The sequence below is a fragment of the Crinia signifera genome, chromosome 5 (assembly GCF_055691185.1).
Source record: "Crinia signifera chromosome 5, ASM5569118v1, whole genome shotgun sequence".
Taxonomy (NCBI): Eukaryota; Metazoa; Chordata; class Amphibia; order Anura; family Myobatrachidae; genus Crinia; species Crinia signifera.
In genome coordinates this window covers 270,336,800-270,357,840 of record NC_139221.1, presented here as the reverse complement: position 1 = coordinate 270,357,840, position 21,041 = coordinate 270,336,800, and the positions used below count along the sequence as shown (strand labels likewise).

General features: G+C 41.3%; 1 protein-coding gene across 2 annotated transcripts in view; it reads right to left on the bottom strand.

Moving 5' to 3' along the window:
• LMBR1 (limb development membrane protein 1) overlaps nt 1–21,041 on the bottom strand; it is a 150,487-nt gene that overhangs the window by 107,019 nt on the left and 22,427 nt on the right. For both annotated transcript variants that reach the window (XM_083189008.1, XM_083189009.1), the window contains exons 3-5: nt 14,533–14,572; nt 12,367–12,506; nt 1,981–2,084 (exon numbers count right to left, since the gene is read on the bottom strand). In XM_083189008.1, the coding sequence (XP_083045134.1) occupies nt 1,981–2,084; nt 12,367–12,506; nt 14,533–14,572 (284 nt within the window). The remainder of the gene's footprint in view (nt 1–1,980; nt 2,085–12,366; nt 12,507–14,532; nt 14,573–21,041) is intronic.

Sequence of the window (21,041 nt, the reverse complement as noted above, 5' to 3'; positions counted from 1 at the left end):
TTAAAATTATTAAGTGTCTATATTTAGTGTTCACACTAGCGCCGTTTTAGCAGGGTGCAGCGCCCTGCCAGATTTTGAGGGCGCAAAACGCGCCTTGCCCATTTTGCGGTGCCTTGCCTGCCCATCCAGGGCAGCAGAGAGGTATTTATTTATAGTTTCTTATATAGCGCAGCAGATTCCGTTGCGCTTTACAATAGTAATGCAGGGCCCCGGTAAAATTTTGGGGGGTGGCCTAATTGCGGGAGGCGTGACCACATTCCGTGATTAGGCCACACCCCCAAATTGTTTAGAGGGGTTGAAAAAACACTCTATTATTGTGTTTTTGTGTGCCCTCCCCCTCAGCAGCAGCACACACCTACAGCATGTGCTGTGCTGACAGCAAGCTCAGCATGAGCTCTCACGCTGTCAGTGAGACGCTCATGCTGAGCCTGCTGTCAGTACAGCACATGCTGTAGAGGTGTGTGTTGTTGCTGCTGCTGCCTTGGAGGGATGGAGGGGAAGGGGATTGGACCAGGGCCCACGCCATCCCCTCCAGCAAGCCTGGGCCTGGGTAATTAGTACCCGCCCCCCCTCTTGGCGGCCCTGTGTCCATCCCTGCTGCAGCCTTCCGGAGCTCTAGGGAGAATCCCAGCACCCACGTAAGTGCTGGGCCCGCCCCCAACACAGACTTCGGCGGGCCCAACCACATTGGTGGCATCGGCGGACAGGCCCGTCCACATTTGTAATGTCATTGGGCGGGCCTGTACCGCCGCATTCAAAGTGCCCCTTGACCTCCAGCACCCTGCCCTCCTGCAATGCAAATGTATGAATAGTATTTTTTTGTCTGTCTCCTATTCATTTATAATCATTTCCATCACAGTCAATAGGGAGAATTCAGCTGTTTCTCCCTCAACCACAACTGAAAGGCATTCAATTGTTAGTCCATACTGTGCTAAGTCCACGTAGATGCATTTCAGCTGGTGGAGAGCTAAAGTGACCAATGTGGGTGTTCAAAGCACTTTACGAGTCACACCAAGCAGGCACTTTTTCTTTAACTGTGGCCCACTGTTCGTGGCTTAGGGGCAGGCACGTGTTTGCATTGTGACATCTTCAACACTGTGGGGGAAGCTTACTAAGATGGGAATTCTATTTCAGATGGGATGTTGCTATGGGCAACCAATCGGATACCATCTATTATCTTCAAGAAGGTTCTAAATAAAGTAGTAGTATCTGATTGGTTGCCGATAGCAACATCCCATGTGAAACAGAATTGCCATCTTCGTAAATTTCCCCCTGTGACTCTGGTGGCAAATAAACAAGCGAATATTCATATTTATGTTTTTTGTGTCTTTATACATATTAGAGATCCAGGTGGCATGATAATCATTGACATTTTATACAAAAAGGACACAAAATAAGACACTAAGTTGAACACAAATGTATGTCATTAATATGACAATTGCTATCAATAGGTTGATATGTTTGAATATAATGGGAATATTAAGCAGTAACAAATTGGTTTAATTAAAAGACATAAAATACATAATATCAAAGCCTTATGTTGGAAAGCATTAAAACATAGTATATCAACGATAAAAAAAAAAAAAAAAAATTTAAATTAATAATTCTTTCAACCCTGGTTTTGAAGACACAGCAACTGGTGTAAAGCAGATGCTAGAAAAGTAACCTAATATAATAGGTTACTGTGCAGCCCAGGCAAAGGTGAGGTGGGGGGTCTGTGTGGGGCGGCGGTGGTTGCGTTAGGAAGCTTATAGCCTATATATGTCCCCCCACAATGAAAACCAGGTGTGCGGGATTTCCTGCGTATGAAAATGCGGTATAAACCCTGATAATAGGGTTTTACCACATTTTTCGTTTAGTGCATCCCGCCCTCTGTCTGTTATTACCCAGGCTTGTTTTATAAAAGTTTGGCTGTCAATAGGAACGTACAGAATATGCTGGCGCTACATAAGTAAATGTTAATACATAAATAATAATTACCTTTTTTAATCCGGCAAAGCCTTCAGATTCCAGGAAGAAGAATGCAAATGGCATCAACATGAAAAGACACAGATTGGAAAAAAGGGAAACGAGGTTCCAAAGCCCTGAAATATCAAACAGAACGGTTACTTTGAAAGAAAAATAGCAATGTGCGACAGGCAGGTAAATCATCCATAATGGAAAATAACAATACACTTAACACAAGGGCAGATACATGGAAGGTTCTCGGCTATTTAGTTTTATAAATGAGGTTCCTGCTCCCAGAACCCTTTATGTTTCTATGGACCACGATGCTAGACAACAGGCAACACAAATGAACAATCTATTAGAAAAGGTTCTGTTCAGCTGTAGCAAAGACTAGATTTTATCAATAATAGTATATATATATATATATATTTGACAAAGGCCATTAAATGGTTTTTGCTGAAGACCCAGGAGTGACGCAGTTTATTCCATTATATATATATATATATATATATATATATATATATATATATATATATATATATATATATATATATATATATATATATAGACTGTGGGGTGCGGTCCGGCACTCTCCCCTCCTGCCAGCAGCCCCGGTGCCTTCCAGGCATAAACGATAAAAACACACAAGTAATAGGCGGCACTCCGAGGTCTTGTAAAAATAACTCTGTATTGGATCAGGACACCAACGTTTCGAGGCTTACGCCTCTTTGTCAAGGTGAGGTAAAACAGTGAACCTGTTCACTGTTTTACCTCACCTTGACAAAGAGGCGTAAGCCTCGAAACGTTGGTGTCCTGATCCAATACAGAGTTATTTTTACAAGACCTCGGAGTGCCGCCTATTACTTGTGTGTTTTTATATATATATATATATATATATATGAGAATATTAATAACATGTTAATTGTGTTGCAATTAAATTAATGCTTTTTCACATAAGAACAAGGAGGCTGCTTGTATAAAATGAACAGATGAACATAAAACAGTTAACATATCATAATAAAAATCGATATATAATTGTAGTGGGATTCAATGTCCCGCCTGCTGAGCGCCGAGAAGGGGGCGTGGCCGAGAGAAACGGCAGGAAATTGGTGAGCTGCGGCCGGGATCTCGTCAATTCCTGGCAGAACATGCTCAACTACTTGTGAAGTCGGGCACGTTCTGCCGAGATCCTTGTTCAATGCTGTCTGGGAAGACAGCATTGAATAGGGCCCTGCCGCCATTTCCCCTGTCGGGAATGGCAGCAGGAGATTGAATATCCCCCTTAGTCTCTTATCTCAAAAAATAGATTAATATAAAATGTAAAAAAAAAAAAAATCTGAATCATATCACTTTAACACCTTCTAGAAGATGATAGAAATCTGATCTTCAATAGAATTCCCATCTTCGTAAATAAACACCCGGATGAATGTTTTTAGACTACTTATATACGTTTACCAGGGTGTGGTGGGATATATCGACATATCTCCCCCCTTTCAGTACAACTAATTAAAACAAATTGGAGGTCACTGTTGGAGATTTGGAACCGGCTTACATCGTCCTTAGAACTAGGTGGACAGATTTACGTCCTATTTCCCCACAGGAATTTACAGATGTCATATCAAAGCATTCTTGAGTTTTATAAAGTAATTCCAGCTTAATTATTTACTATGAGTTTATTATATTTCCTCATTATGTATACATAGCAATGTCTCTATAAATTCTGTGATAATGTGTAGGTCAGTGTGACATGCTATGAGCGGCACACAAACAGTGAGATTTCAATAAAAGTTTTTTTAAAGTTACATATTTTTATTTTAAACATAGTTTTATTGAAACACAAAGAAAATGGTATTTTACAATACATGTATTATAAAATATAAAAAATTGGCATTGTAAAACAATACATTAGTAATGGTAAATATAAAATGGTACATTCAAATGTCATACACAAACTATGTTCGTCACATTAAAAGCATTATAAGATCTTTAGAAAGTAAAAGGGGTATCCCATCTGGGCGCTGGATAGAAATACTATGAGCTGGAATCAAATGTCTTTTGCACAGGCATCTACTAGAGCAGTGGTTCCCAACCCTGGTCCTCAAGTACTCCCAACAGTGCACGTTTTGCAGGTCTCCACACAGAATCACAGGTGTGAGAATTAGCTCCACCTGTGATCTTTTCAAATGTGACTGAATAATGATTGCACCTGCCGGGTGACCTGGAAAACGTGCACTGTTGGGGGTACTTGAGGACCAGGGTTGGGAACCACTGTACTAGAGGGCACTCAGCAGAGCTATTTAGATGTAGCTCACAACCGCCTGAGGGTGGCGAGCTGAAATGCATGAAAATTTAACCTTTTGGGACTTTTTTTGCGTTGCGCCTATTTGTTTGATCAGGGTTAGCTGCTTTTCACCCCTAAACCCGAACTTAACCCTTTGAGTGCCAACGTCATGATGAGAGATCCCCAAAATATCTGCTAAAAATGCCAGCGTCACTTCAATGAATTGACTTAGATGGGTTTATACTAAAAGAACAGTCGGTGTAGGCGACACTGGCATTTTTTAGCAGCTAGTTTGATATTTTAATAGGCACAAAGAAAAAAATAATTGCATATTGGCCCCCAATCTCCTTTCGCTTTACACGGGATTGAATCCGGCCCTATATTTTGTACTGCATTGTAATGGGCAGAACTCGCCATATAGTACCAATTAATGATAAAAACAAATACCATCTCCTGTAACCAATTCAAAATATACACCATATATATTGTAAACAAAAGGAAGTAATGGAGCATAGGAGCATATGAGGAACATATATAAATCTACTCCAGATGAAATGCTCACAAAATGATGTTTTTTGCGGCTTCTTGTGAACATTACACTTTGTAGACGTTTATATATGGAACTAATGGTCTTTATATGGTATATGGAAATCACACACATTTTGGAACTAGAATTACAAAATATGGTGTATATTTTGAAGGTATGCAGTTGTTAAGTAGGCACACCAGAAATAGATTGACATGGTTAGAAGGTCGACACAAACATTAGGTCAACAGTGTCTTGGTCGCCAGTCAAAAGTGTGACAATGATATTTCACTTTTTTTGAGCCGACAGGCGGTATTTCATGCCCTACCATCCCCAAGGGAGGGAGAACAAAATAGTGCGCGTCGCTACGCTCGGCACAGTGTCTGAGGCATGGCGAGCGCACGCAGTGCACCAATAAAGTGTCCATGTCGACCATGTCTTCATTCGGGTCAAAAGAGTGAAAACCCCATGTCAACCTCTTGGCTGTCGACCTAATGCCTCGTCAACCATCTGTGGTCAACCTTCTGTGGTCAACCTAATGACCCATACCCATTCTGGTTGCAATAAACTGTATTTGTTTTAGACTTCCATGGAGCATCATTTTTCTTTGTTAGCGGAAGATTTAGCCAGGAAGAGGGAAAACTGTGCCCATTCCAATGATAAGCAATATTCTATAAAAAAAATTAAAAGAGTGTTCCTGCAGAACACACGTTTCCAGAAGTGGTAGTGGGGCATGGACCAGATCACTTGCTAATAAAAGGTCTTGCCGGAAGGAGATAAGCAAGTTTGAAAAGGGGATCACGGTAGGCTGCTCGATCTGAGGTATGAGTGTGAGAAGCATTGCCCATGTTAAAAGGTTCCTAAATCCACAATGTTTTCTTCAATGACAAAAGGACATTTATTACAGGAAGATCCCAAAAACTGTAACCTAGGGACGTGCTAAGCAGAGAGCTGTGAAAGAACAGGGAAAGCCCCATGTATACCATTGCACACAGGTTCAAAATGGCCAGAAATGTGTCCGTTTCAACAAGAACACTTCATAGGAAGGCCCATGCATATAATGGGCAGCAGCGTCTCAAACCTCTAGTCCTAAAGAAGGCGGCCCAGTGTTTACCATGATGTAGAGAGCGTAAAAACTGGGCAGTGGTACGATGGATGCGATGGGGTGATGAATCACAAATTACACTTTTCACATCAGACCGAACAGATTGAATTTGGTGGTTGCCAGAAGAAGGTCTGATGCCAGAGTGTAAAGTAAAGCATGCAGGTGGTGGAGTTATGCTGTGGGCTGTTTCAGCTGGATTGGCATGGGTGTATTAGCGGTAATGCATGTCACATTAACTCTGAGAAGTATAGCGATGATCGTGGTATATAGAGAATTTGATAACCTGGATGAACTGCTTAGCTCAGGGTCCAGATCTTAACCCAGCAGAACCTTTGGAACAAATTGGAGCTACAGGTGCATTCTAGGCCGACTCGACGTTCTTCGGTGTCACAGTTGGCCACTGTACTTAAATCGGAAAGGCAAAACATATCACCAGCCGTTGCCCCGGAACTTGTGGACAGTTTGCCAAGTAGGGTGTCTGCAGTAATCACTGCACATTGTGGACCTACAAAGTACTAACGTCAATAAAATATTGTTGATGTATTTGCTGAAAGTGTCTAATAACTTGTCTAGAAAGTGTATATAAGTGAGATACCCTTTTATTTTGTTTGTCTATTTTGAAAGAAAGAATACCCTTCCTAGGGTGTCTTGGCACAACTCGGATACAATACTTATTAGGTATTTTAATACCCTTGATAATCTTCCGGATGAAACCAATAGAAAAAAGAAAAAGGATATTCTAGGTAACATGTATTAAGGAGCTAAAAATACCAAAACATAAAATTCATGCTCCTACACCACCACCTAGTGGACACTGTTGAAACCGTCTGTGCTGAACTGAATTCAAAATACAGTACAATCATTATACGTGTCGTCATTTGCAGATTGCCACCTGTTTAATAGGTTTCGACATGTGGTTAAGAATTTGTAGTTCCACTGCAACTACATCAAGCAATAAACAAACTTTAAAAGGTTACCGTCATACTGTATCAGAAATTAACACAATTTATTCTGATCTTAACACAGCACTAAATAAAGGAATGTATAAAAGTGCAGTGTAGTCACTATGGGCCTTATTCTAGTTCATTCTGACAAAATCCTTCTTATATGGACAAAACCATGTGCACTGCAGGTGGGGCAGATGTTACTTGTGAATAGAGAGTTAGATTTTGGTGAGCTATTTAGTTTCTGTGCAGGGTAAATACTGACTGCTTTATATTTACACTGCAATAAAGATCTCACTTTGAAGTAAAACCCCACCCAAATCTAACTCTCTATGCACAAGTAACATCTGCCCCACCTGCAGTGCACATGGTTTTGTCCATCTAAGAAGGATTTTGTCAGAAAGAGTGAACTAGAATAAGGTATGGTGTGGTATTGTCAAATGGTTTCCTCTAACACGAGGAACAATTATAAATACTATATGTTTTACCTACAGACTACATGACAAACCTACTGCATTGTATCCTGTAGGTGAACACAATAAAGCTTTTTTTTTTTTTTATTATTAAATACATCATTGTGAAATAAATGAAATCTATTGTAGCATATACACCCATCAGCCATTACATGAAACCTCTGAATAGTGACGTGAATAACATTGATAATCTTGATACCATGACACCAGTAAAGGGGTGGGATTTATTAGGCAGCAAGTGGAAGCAATAAAAATGGGCAAGTGAGCAACTTTCACTAGGAACAAATTATGAAGGCTAGACAACTGGGTCACATCATCTCCAAAACGGAAGATCTTGTGGGTTGTTATTGGCATGCAGTGGTTTAGTACCCACCAAAAAGAGGTGCAGCGAAGGACAACTGGTGAACCAGACACATGTCATGGGCTCCCATATGCAAAGGCTAGCACATCTGGTCCAATCGTACAGAAGAGCTACTGTAGCACAAACTGCTGAAAAAGCTGGCTACAGAAAAGGGGGTCAGAAAACAGTTTGCTGCAGACCAGTCAGAGTGCACATGCTGACGCATGTTTGCACACAACTGGACCATGTAACAGTGGAAAAAGGTGGCATGGTTTGGTGAATCACATTTTAGCCAGGGTTTTTTTCACATAAAGTAAATGTTCAGATGCGTGTGTCTTGGATGTACGGTGCTCTGGGCAATGCTACTGGGAAACCTTGTGTCCTGGCATTCATGTGAAAGTTACTTTGATACAAACCACCTACCTAAGCACCCCCATTCATGTCAACAGTATTCCCTGATGGCAGTGGTTTCTTTCTGCTGGACAAGGCTCCCTGCCACACTGCAAAAACTGTTCTGGAATGGTCTGAGGAACATGACAGAGTTAAGGTGTTACCTTAACCTCCAAATTCCCCAGATCACAACCTGATTGTGCTCCGTCCGCCCGAGCCATGGAGGCCCCACCCCACAACCTTCAGGACCTAAAGAGACCAGCTGCTAACCTCTTGGTGTCAGAAACAACAGGGCCTTGAGTGATCTTGTGGACTCCAATACCTCAACAATATTGTGGAGCACAAATGGGACCAACCCAATATTAGGCAGGTGGATTTAACATTATGGCTGATGGGTGTATATATATTAATAAAAGCTTTTGATCACCATCTAAAAACTCAAAATCCTGTAAATTCTGTCAGGAGCAAAACCAAGCTTAAAAAGGTAATGCTGAAAGTGGGAACATCATTTTGCATTAGGCTGCTTGAACTACATTATTTTTATAGTCTTGAAACCACTATTAATGTTCTTGCTCATTTGTATTACCCTAATAAAGGAGTCTTAAATATAATGTGCTACCCATCTGCTGTAGAATGTCAGCTGATATCACTTATTTTCCTGTTTGATCTGCACAAGGACCATTGGCTTATGGTAACGTCCAGTGACGTTTGGTGCCAAATGTAATAATAGGGTATGATTTTCAAAGGTAGAACAGAAATCCATTACAATTTCTGGCGATTCTTTAGTAATGGGAATGTGCGGTTGTTGGCACTATTAAAAAATAAAAGGGGTCCTTCCCCAGGCCACTCAGCCTGACCGCAAAGTTAATTGAATGAAACCACAAAGGTGACCCCTACTATCTTTGTGGTTTCCTTCAATTAACTTTGTGATCAGGCTGAAGTGCCGGTTCCCATCATATGAGTCAATGGTATGTTCGTAACGCTGACTTCTATGGGACGCGGCCAGTTAATCCCCAGAGAGCTCCTCTCAGAGGGAATTCCTGTCATTTACATGGATTTAATATTTTAGAATGACGAGGACCAATCAACACTGGATTTAGGTTAAGGTGTGTACACATGGTGCGTTTGGCGGCCACCGATAACAGGCGGTGTGCTGGCATCGACTGGTTGGAGGGAGGGGTGGCGCATGGGGGTTAGAGCATGGCCCTCATTCTGACATAGTACAAATACACAGTGCTGCATAGTCTATTTTTACTATCAATCCCGCTGCCGTGGATCAGGAATGAATCGTGATCGGATTTGGATGCAAACAGTGCAATTTGCACTAATTTGCAATTGATTTTGACTATATAGTAAAAAAAAAAAAAAATTCACACAGGTACCTTTAGATTACTACTGGACAAGAGGACCGATCTATGTGGAAACATATGTAAGTACGTATGCATGTATGTATATAAAATGTTGCTATCACTAAGTTTTTTTATTTTATCATTGATTTAGCTGTGGAACTACAAGTCCTAGTGAGTCCTTTAATGCCCCGCATGCTAGTACTTGTGATTATCCAAGTACCAGGGAGGCTTGCTTGAAATTATAGTTCCAAACCCAATATTAACAATTTCTACACTTTATGGACGATCAACACAGCACCACCACCCAGGAGGGGAGTGCCTGGTATAGCCCCCCCATAACTCCTGGCCCTTGGGTGGCCTGGAGGGAAACCCAGCAAGGGCTGAAGAGTTGGGAGGGGGGGGGGGTGTAATGCCACGACTGCGGGCACATATAAAAGTGACCCCCGGGTGCGACATTACCTTACTGACTGGTGGGGCCTGGTGCTAGTTTAAAAAATATGTGGAACCCTTACTTCTTTTGTCCCCCAGATTTTTGGAACCAGGAATGGTCCAAGAGCCCGGTGCTTGTTTTAATAATACGGGGAACCCCAACAATTCCCCCCCCCCCCCACCCCCCGTATTTTTGGAACCAGGACTGGTTTAAAAAGACCAGGCCATACTTTTCCAGACAGAAGCATGCCCAGATCTCACCCTATTACATTTGGCCCATTGCCTTTTGGATAATTGGCATTACATTAATTCATATGAGTCTCAAAACACTTGCTAACAACTCTGGGTTGCCAAATTCATATGAAAGGACCTTTTGTTTGCTGGAAGTGTACTTGTGCAGAGATAATTAGATTTGGGTGGGGTTTTATACCTGCCTCACCTGCAGTGCACATGGTTTTGTCCATCTAAGAAATATTTTGTCAGAAAGAGTGAACTAGAATAAGGGCCTCAGTTCCTTGCTGGAGCCTGCAGAAAAATAGCCCTGGTGTTACATATTTTAAAAACCTTCCAGTACCTACAGATGTGTCCACATACAGCTATCATATCACGTGAGCAATATGGTATTTGTTATGGTAATTCCTCAATGCTGGCAAGCATCTTTTTGTGTTGCTTTTTCCATTGCCGTGTGTATTTTTTTACAAAATTGTGTGAATAGGACGCACAAGCAGCTTCTGCTGGTTAAAGCAACACGCCTATATTCTATTTGCAATCATGGCTTTATCTGCATACAAAATCCAATGTTCCAGTATTACCTTGAAATGTAGCATTCTGTATGCAGATACACCTGCAGACACACAAAATATAGGCATGCCATATATCATCAGCAAGCATGTAAGCACTTGCCAATGCCTACTTCCCCAGCCACAATGTCACTGGGTACACACAGCATGTAGAGTGTACCCAGCATTAGATTTAATTTTTCGCCCGCAATCTCAATTCTTCATCTATAGAGAACTCGCCGTAGCCTGGGTAGAGGTTTGGTTAGCAGAATCTGTTCATTTCTATCCGGCACTGTAACTTTGGGCACATGTAATAGCCTGTAAGGTGCAGGCTGTTCAGGAATGCCTGCAAGGCCAACAATATTTTTAAAGCAGTAATCATGCCCTTGATGTGAGTACAATTTTGTTCAGCTGCTGTATACAAGAAACATAGATCATCCAAGGACAAGCATTTGGAATTGTAAATATATAATATTCCCACAAAACTGAAAAGAAACAAAAAAAAGGTTCAAGGTTTTAAAAGAAAATGCACTGAGAAACACAGCAAGTGAAAGAACTGGCTAAATACTGTGTAGATACCGTCACACATACAGATGGGTCCTCATACAGCCAGCCTCACTACACCAAGCAGCATGAGATACCTGGCGTCAGGTGCAGCACAGCTCTGGGTATCTGGTTCATAGGTTGACAGTGTCTAGGTCGACAATCAATAAGTCGACCACTATTGATATATGACAATTTGAAATTGGATATCACAATTTAATATAGGACATTTGTATATTGTGTGAGTCTGCAGTACAGAACTTGTATAGAACTTGTATAGAACTTGTATATGTACTAAAGGTCCGACGTGTGGGCTGCAATGCGGAGGGCATTATCCTATGGAAGCCTATGTGCTTCTTTCGAGATAGCGCTGTTGATCGGATTCCTCCAAACATGCCCCGCAGCCGCCCGAGTCACAGTGCGATTAGTATTAACATGATGGGCAGTTGACCATCCCAGCCTGTCACACACAGATAAGTAAGTGTTATATCAAATTAATCAGTACAGTCTCCTTGTGTATCCAAGATGAAGACGTATTTTTGTTAAGAAAAAAATACACTTGATGCTAGATTCTCACACAAACAGGCAATTTAAAGGCCCCCATACATTAGGCCGACTTGTTCAAAGGACAAGGAGGACCTAATTTCCCCTGAGCTCCCCCGGCAGCTGCCCAGGAGAGCTCACTACAATTTGGCACTTGATGTGCCATTTTTTACATGGGATAAATTGAATGCGATTATCCCATGTAATTCCCAGAAAGCTGCCGGGGCAGGAGGTCTGGGCTGTGTCAATGCTCGGGGGCTGTGGGTGCAGTGGCTGGGCGGGCAGTCCGCAGTGTCCGGGAAGTGCCGACACTGTGGACAGCAGTGGCGCAGCGAACTTACACAACCGCACTTATAGTAGTGCAGGGGGATTTACTTGACAGAGGTGTGGGGGGGGAGCGTTCTTTCGGCGGGGCGGCATTTACCTGTTCGCTAGACAGCGAATATAAGCTGCTCTGAATCGGGTCCATTATGGTTCAAGTTGCACCTATCCATTTTCAGCTAGCCCAGCATTAGCAGAGCTGCACAGGTTTCTATTGCTAATGCCCAACAACCATCTAATGCTGCATGGTGCACAGAGGCTAGATCAATGAGAACGCATCTGTGTTCCTGCGGGTTGTATGGAGAGTCAACACATTCAGAATATTAATTTTCAACAAACATCATCAATATGTTCCCAATAATAACATTACATAAATATAATTATTACATTACTGACCATGGATCAGAGAGCCATTCAGCCACTGGATATAGTAGTTCTTCGGGAAGGATAAGAGGATCTCATTGCTGATTATGGAAAAGGGAAGTAGTAAGACAGCAGCAGCGGACACTGCAAGAGTGAATGTGCATAAGAACAGCCTGAAAGGGAAACAAAATTACCGGTTAATTGAAAAGTACAAACAAAACAAAATAAATCAACATAGAAAAACAGGACATCATCGCATTTTCACAAATTCAAAGACACTAAAAGGCAAGCTTGCAATTATAACAAGTTAAATGCATGAACTTTGTATTGTACATAGAAGTGTGAGGTAGAGACTTTGTGGGGTCTGTTGCACAGGATTTGCACATCACTAGTCTATGTAGTCTGTGATCTTACTTCCAATATGTAACTATAGCTATAAGACTTAATTTAACAGTGACTATGTCCACTTTTCGCTACATATTACACATTTTTTATCAATATAGAATTACAATATACAGCATTTATTACATTTTCACACCAAATGTATCCTCATACATTATTGCTGTTAGTTAGGCCAAAGAGCCCCTTTCAGCACATCAGGTGCATGAAGCAGGTTCCAATGGTCTTGTAGTGTTGGACGAAATAGTACAGGCTGTCAATCACTGAGGCATCAGGCCATCAGTGATTGACAGCCTGATGCCGTCTAGGGGCAGCAGCGACTTCAGTATCCCAAAAGAGTGGCGTATCACCACCATTGTTGAGGAAGGATGTTGCTAGGATCTCCGTCCAAGGAGTAGTAGATGCCAAGGTCAGCGATGAAAGACAAGATGGGTCACGCAGCCGGTTTATGGCATCACAGATGAACCAATACTGCATCCTAGGGTGCAGCTCGGATCAGTATGGAGGCGTGATGCTTCCTCCTGCATTAACCCATTAGAGCTAATTCCATGTAAGCAGCACCGATAACTCCTCCATCCACATTTATCGTGCAACTCTGCTAGGGCAGGGAGTCTTTTTACCCGAATACGACTTAGGTGGCCTTACACTATTGTGACAGTGTATGGCCATTTGATCCCCTTGGGCTGCCCTGGACCTTCCCAGCCAGCAGGATTGCATGCGGTCCTTCTGCGTGACGTATCACATTGGCCCGTTCCCTGCCACCAAGAGGGGGTCTTGTTCTCAGGCAGGTCCGACTTCTTCTATGCGCACGGGACCGCGCATCTGATTGGATATGATGTCAAAGGCATGTGATTTGGGCCGATTTCACCTGATTTCTCAGCCTGATACATCAGAAGTAGGTGAAACTGACCCCAATCGCATAAACATATGGGGGCCTTAAGTCGTAATATGACACTTGAATAACTATGTGCGACCGGGTCTAAAATCGGTGTTTGAAAAGCTGCAATCCATCAGCATTTTTACATGCCAAGTTCCCTTGTGCTTTGTATATAAAGAGATCCATCACACACATATATATACAATAAGTGTTGCCCAACAAATCAATCAGCACAGTCTTCTGGTGTCCTAGACTGGTGTTCTAAGGCCCATTGGCTCCCGCCACATCATGTATTGAGGCTAGTTGTATGACTGATTGACTCTTGGAACAGACTACCAGTAAATGTAGTAGGAAATGATGGTGGTCAGTTTGCTATTTGAACATTGGTACTTTTCCAACTAGAAAATGAATAGCCTTTATTGCACTCAGTGGCTCATATGAAGGGGAAAATGCTCTTACTCTGTCACACCTGATTAATAATAAAGTAACAACATCTTCGAGCTTAACTGTTGCTGAGCATCTGAGAAGCAGGAATGATGCCGCTTGCTTGGCAAGTGCCCAAGTGACGCCATCCTCAGGGAATTTCTACGTGGGTTTAACACAGGTCTACCACCTCAGCAGAATAACAGGTCAAAGGAGGAGATAAGATAAAAAATTAAGCTGGTAGCAACTGGATTAATTGAATTTTGGGGATAACCAAGAAGGCTTCTGCTCATTTCTAATATGAATAATAAGATGACCATACAGCTAGAGATTGTAGATGTAGGATCGATCTGTAGATGTATGGCCAGCTTTACAGCTTTGATATTTGCCCGAACCCTAAAAATATAGAACCAGCGCTTTCTAATGACATTCCTCCAACAAGGTTATAAATTATATTTTTGAATATAACTTTAAGACGACCACAGATAAAATGTACATACGAAACTCGATTGACGGTGGCATCTTCATCCTCTTGTTCATCTGGAAGATACAAAAATTTTAACATTTACAGTATGTTTATGCAAAGAAACTCTGACATATGAAAGAATGTTCTATACAAAATAAATCTGCAGTCAGCTATAACTTATATTTCATACAACTATGTATAATAGTTCTATGTTACTGCACTTATGTTACTTTGCTACATGAAGGATATTTCACACTGGACCATATGTATCAAGCTTCAAAAGGTGAGAAAGTGGAGAGTGATAAACATCCAGCCAATCAGGTCCTACCTGTCATTTTTCAAACCCAGCCTGTTATATGGGAGTTGAGTATCATTCAACGATGGCCGTTTATCACCATCACTATCAACAGTGTAGATTTCTTCCTATGTATACTACACATTCTATAGGTATACCTTCATTAGGTCGACATGCACTGGGTCAACCATTGACGGTCGACATGGCTTAGTTCAACACATGAAATAGTTTGACATGGCTAAGGTCAACAGGTTTGAAAGCTCGACACAATCATTAGGTCAACAATCAAAAACTCAACATGAGTTTTTCATTTATTTCTTTTTGCCGACAGGCGGTATTTTCAAGCCCTTCCATCCACTAGTGACTGGAGTGAGAACAGACTAGTGTGCAAAGCACAGCAAGACACCGCGCCCGAATCATGGTGAGCACCGAGCCATGTGAGGGGATGCGGTACACTTCGCCTGTGTCCAGGTCTACATTCGGTGCAAAAGTCATGTCCACTTTTTGCATGTCAACCTAATGCTTGTGTCGACATTCCAACCTTGTCGACCCATTTCATGTGGTGACCTAAGCCATGTCGACCTTCAGTGGTCAACCTAATGCATATCCACCTAATTACCCTTACTTTCAGGCCTTAACCATTTCAGGTCCAACGTCTAGTCAGGCTCCACAGCCCTAACGCTAGTAGTAGACCCAAAGAGCCACTTTAAAATAAGAACATTAACATTGTTCAACGTAGACCATTGTTTAATAAATAAATAAAAAATTCAATTAATTTAAAACATTTAAACCAGACTGTTTCAATTGCAAAAAAAAAAAGAAAATATGGACTGCAAAAGGGTAATAGGTAGACAGCACATGTAAATACAATGACAACCATCTAATCTTCGTCAGGGTACGCAGATGTAAAGGCAACAAATTTGTTTGCAACCAAAATGGTTTCAATAAATTATAATTAAAAAAAAAAAAAAAATTATAAAAAATAAAATAAAAAAACAGCATTTTATATAAAAGATCTGCATCAAGTAAAACATTTTATATGGTCAGTTTTTATTTTATTTTTAGCTGGCCTTACATGTTTTAATATAGCTTTTTGAAAAACTTTCTGGATGGGTGTTGGATGCGAGGCACACAAGAAAACACATATACAGGATGAGGATTGATTCGGGTCAGAGCCCATTGGGCTACAGTAGCTGTGATGACTGTAGGTGAATATGTATGGTCAAATACTACTACTCTTCATGCAGGTAATGTCAGTAGCCTGGATACTACAGCTGACTGGAGATAGCAGAAGAGCAGGGTACTGCTGCCCAGTGGTAGACATCATACTACCCTAAAACTAAACCTGAATGATAACATTACTTACGGCACATGTTTTCACCATCCAGATCCATATCACCCCTGATGAAGTCCTAACGGACGAAACGCGTAGGGTTTTTTACCAAAGAAAATTGCTCTTTGGTGTTGGATCACCTATTGGATCATTTGACACATCACCTGAACAAATTGTATATGGATGTTGGATTACCCATTGAATTATGTAACAAGTCTTTAATTCAATAAATTTTGACTGTGTAAAGAATCAGTATAAATACAGTTTTTTATATATCTGTATTATTATTGAAATGTAAAAGTGGTGAAAGTTCTATTCCTCGAGTTGATGCCGCCACAGGTGAACGAGTGAGCCTGGGATCCAGCAGTGGCAGGTGAGACCCACGTGAGTGGGATAGGGGTGTGCGGTCAGCCGTGACCATATATGGAGATCCGGACATAGGAGTGTTTGGGCTGACGGCTTTGATTGGCTGGTCTGTGATACACAGCAGCTGTTGTGGGTTGATTGAGCTAAGTGGTGGTGGCTATTTAACACTGTTTGAGTGTCACTATTATTGGGTCAGTCTTTGAGAAAGGCTCCTCTGAGCCGAAACGTATTCGTCAGACTGTGGTTCCCCTGCACTACAAGGATGGGTGATTAGGTCTGTGACCCCCACTATTACTAAAGGCATGCGAATGCCGATTAAGCTGCTGTAAAAGTCACGTATTCGTCAGACTGTGGTTCCCCTGCACTACAAGGATGGGTGATTAGGTCTGTGACCCCCACTATTACTAAAGGCATGCGAATGCCGATTAAGCTGCTGTAAAAGTCTGATGCTCACATTATATATATATATATATAATATATATATATATATATATATATATATATATATATATATATATATATATATATATATATATATATATATATATATATATATATATATATATATATATATATATATATATATATATATATATATATATATATATATATATATATATATATATATATATATATATATATATATATATAGCAGTTGTGAGTTGGCGCCCTTTTTTATGCCTTTAAGTACTGGGTCTCTATTAGCCTTTGATGAATAATAACGTGGATATGAGTAAAGTCCAAAACTTTGAAAATATTTATTAAAAGGTCTTTAAAACCACTTAGTAGTGGTGAATATTCCAGATCATAAAAAGTTTTTCACATTAGCAAACAGATGTTCCCAACGCGTTTCGTCCCTGCAAGGGACTTCATCAGGGGTTTGCGAACTTATTAGAAACAATTTCCCCGAATCTCGTATGTGGGATAAAACACCAACCAGGAATGGATAGATACACTCTTATTGGAAAGCTCTCATCCAGTGGTCAATATTGGATCAAGAACTCGTAGTTTCTTGTAAAGGTTATATCGGTGAATTTGCAGCCTGGTAGCTTTAAGGGTTTGGGTGGTTGGAGAGTTCCTCCTATATGATTATCTCCAGTATGGAATTGGTTGAACTAGTAAGACATATTTTCAGTGGAAATTAACTGTCAATAAAATCAATTATAACCCGCATACAAATTGCAGTTTTTTGTTCCGCAAATGGTTCTCACTGTCCTTTATGAGGTGTGTACCGGTGAAAGGCTCAGTGAGGTTCACCTTATATCCCCTCCCCAAACACAATCACAGGTGAGTTGAGAACGCAATCAAGGATCAGACGCCTAGAGACTGACGTCAGAAGCCGTGATGCGTTCCCATGGTAACATATAAACATACATAAAAAACATTACAAAAAGTTAAAATGCAGAAAAGTACATGTCACATATAATAATGATACTTATTATAACAGATCATTTAAGCTCAATAATTACAAACAGAATATTATAGAAAAGCATGAAGACCCAGGTACTCGTTGAGGCCGCGTGGGGCTAGTGTATTTAACCTGTGAATCCATCTGGATTCACAGTGTAATAATCTAAGTGAGCGGTCACCACCGCGTAGGTCAGCGGGAATGTGGTCGATCAAACAGTAGCTTAAAGTAGCCAGGCTATGTCCGGCTTGCAGAAAATGTCTAGAAACCGGTTGATCACTCTGCCCGGTGGTCAAAGCTGTACGGATGGAATAGCGGTGTGCTGCCATGCGCTCCCGCAACGTACGGTCAGTTTTACCGACATAGCTAAGACCACACGGACAGGTGATCATGTAGACAACGTGTGTCGTCGTACATGTCAACCGGTAGTTGATGGTATATTTTTTACCGCTATGGGGATGTCTGAATGTGTCACCAGTGACCAATGAGCGACAGGTTATGCAGTTAAGACACCTAAAACAACAATTTTTAGCATATAAAAACTGACCAGTTCTAACACCAGATGTTCTGGCGGAGATGTCAGTCTTCATTACCCAGTCACGCACATTTTTCCCTCTAGTGTAGCTGGGCATAATGTTCTTATGGGCTAGTTTTAAATCAGGATCAGACCTTACAATTGGCCAAAGTTTTTTGCAGGTATTGCGGATCCCCCCACTAGCAACATTAAAATGGTTGATCCAAGGGAGCTTGGGGTCACAGGACTTTTTGGGTCTACTTTTAAGCAATTCACTACGGGGGGTAGCTAAAGCTTTAGAACGAGTTGCATCCAAAACTTGCTCGCTGTAACCTCTTTGAGAAAACTTTTCACTGAGTAACCCAATCTGTATGACAGCTTCCTCTCGTGTACTGCAAATCCTGCTAGCACGCAGGAATAGCGAGTATGGTAGACCCTCTTTGAGGGGCTTTGGATGGAAGCTTGCAGAATGTAAAATGGTATTTCTATCAGAAGGTTTTTGAAAAAGAGTAGTTTGAATTATACCATCCACCAACTGAACAGCGACATCCAAAAAATTGACCACATTGTGATCAATGGTGTATGACAATTTCAAAGGGCTCTCTGAACAATTATGCATGTTGATAAATGAGATAAACTGCTCACGTGACCCTGTCCATATAATGAACAGGTCATCTATATATCTGACAAAAAATTTAATTTTATCAGATACTTCACAGTCAGAGAAAAAGATGGTTTGTTCAGTCTGCATCATGTATGAGTTAGCGTACGATGGGGCCACTGGGGCAGAAAGAATTGCCCGTCAAAAAGAAAATAATTGCAAGTAAGGATAATCTCCAATAACTCACAAATAAAAGGAACACTCGGGCCATTGTATAATGGGTTATCCAATAATAAATCATGGACCGCCCCTATACCAGCCCGGTTGGGTATAACAGTATAGAGGCTGCCTACATCTATACTGCACAACCAACTGTCACAAGGAATGTCATTTATGGCATTGAGTTTGTTCAAAAAGGATGTCGTGTCAATTAGGTGATGGTTATAATTTACAATGCATGGCTGTAATAAAGTATCAATATAAGTAGCACAAGGTTGAAACAGTGAACCCCGGGCGGCTATAATTGGCCGACCCGGGGGCTGTAACAAACTCTTGTGCACCTTGGGGAGCGTATACAATAGCGGGACCAAGGGGCAACGTGGAATAATGCATCCGCCAGTTTTTTATCAATAATGCCCTCCAATATATATATTTGCATATAGAATACATGAATACATCTTATATGCAACTGCAAAAGGAAAAATAATGTCAATCTTCCTTTATTTCTGGTGATTAGTGTTCCAGCTTATTGTCCCCGTACCTGTTGTAAGTTGCATGCCTAGCTACCAGCAACATGCATGACAGAGTGAGGACTACTCTCCTGGCACCAGGAATAGGTACATGCCCAGCTACTAGCAACATGCATGAAGGAGTCTTCTCTTTTGGCACTATGAATAGGTGCAAAGCAATGTGCAGTGTACAATAGGCAAAAAAGCCCATGTTTCATATTATTCTTCACATATAAAAATGCACACCAAATGCAGATCTTGGACACCTATTTTCCAGCTACACACAAAAACTGGAAAAAAAAAAAATTCCAAGTGGACAAATAAAATACAATTTTACATAGGGCGGACAGTCAAGGCTAGAAATGTATGTAAGGAAATAAATGAACCAGGGCAGCGACTGGAAGATATCTAATTCTTGGCAACAAGAGGAGGGGTGGTTCCATTCTCTGGTCTCCTGTACATTTCATACATCCCTGTACTGTGGAGACACACCATATGTCTATGTCCTAATTATGTCAAGATAAGTGGCAGGTAGGGAAATGCTCACTACGTGCCTGCAGAGTGGAAGATTTCAGGAGAAAGGAATAGAGCTACTTATAGAAATCTTTTGCTAGGATGCAATATCTCCTCTGGTCTGTCTACTGTGATGTTGGAGGTAACAATAAGGATTTGTACTTACTTTTATGATACACTGCCCTCTAGATGAGCTCACAAGGCCAACAATCAAGGAATTACAGTTCAGTAGGAGGACTACACCATTGGTAGTAAATGGTTCTGCCTCAAAGCTATTTCTAACCTGCCTAGCTGCATCATTATTTTGGTCCATTTGAAAGGCAGGATTCAGTTACTGACAATGTGGTGCAAATGCTCCGCTATGCACATATCAAGCCGGTACGGTATCACTTCTATGTGGAAGACACTTACAATGGGGATGGACACAATGTGCAATTAGAGACCAACACTGATTCAAACTAAGCTTCCCCATTGTGTGAATCTTGTAGTAATGTAATCAAGGGCGTAGCCTAGCTGCGGAAGTAGGACGAGTGCCTGCTAGATCCCCGACCTAATTTATCCTCTGTATACTCCTGCAGCCCTGTGAGGCTCCTCCCATCACAAAGAGTGTGTGTTTGAACTACCCCTGTCCCTATCAGAAGAGGTTGCGGATCCTGCCGACATCTGGAGTTGCTGCTACCCAGTGGTTGATTGTGCGGCCTATTCCAGTCTCTCCTTGTAGCTCCAGGGCCATCTTGGTCTCTGGGGACCTCCTGTTGAGTCCTGCTACTTCTTTCACATTCCAC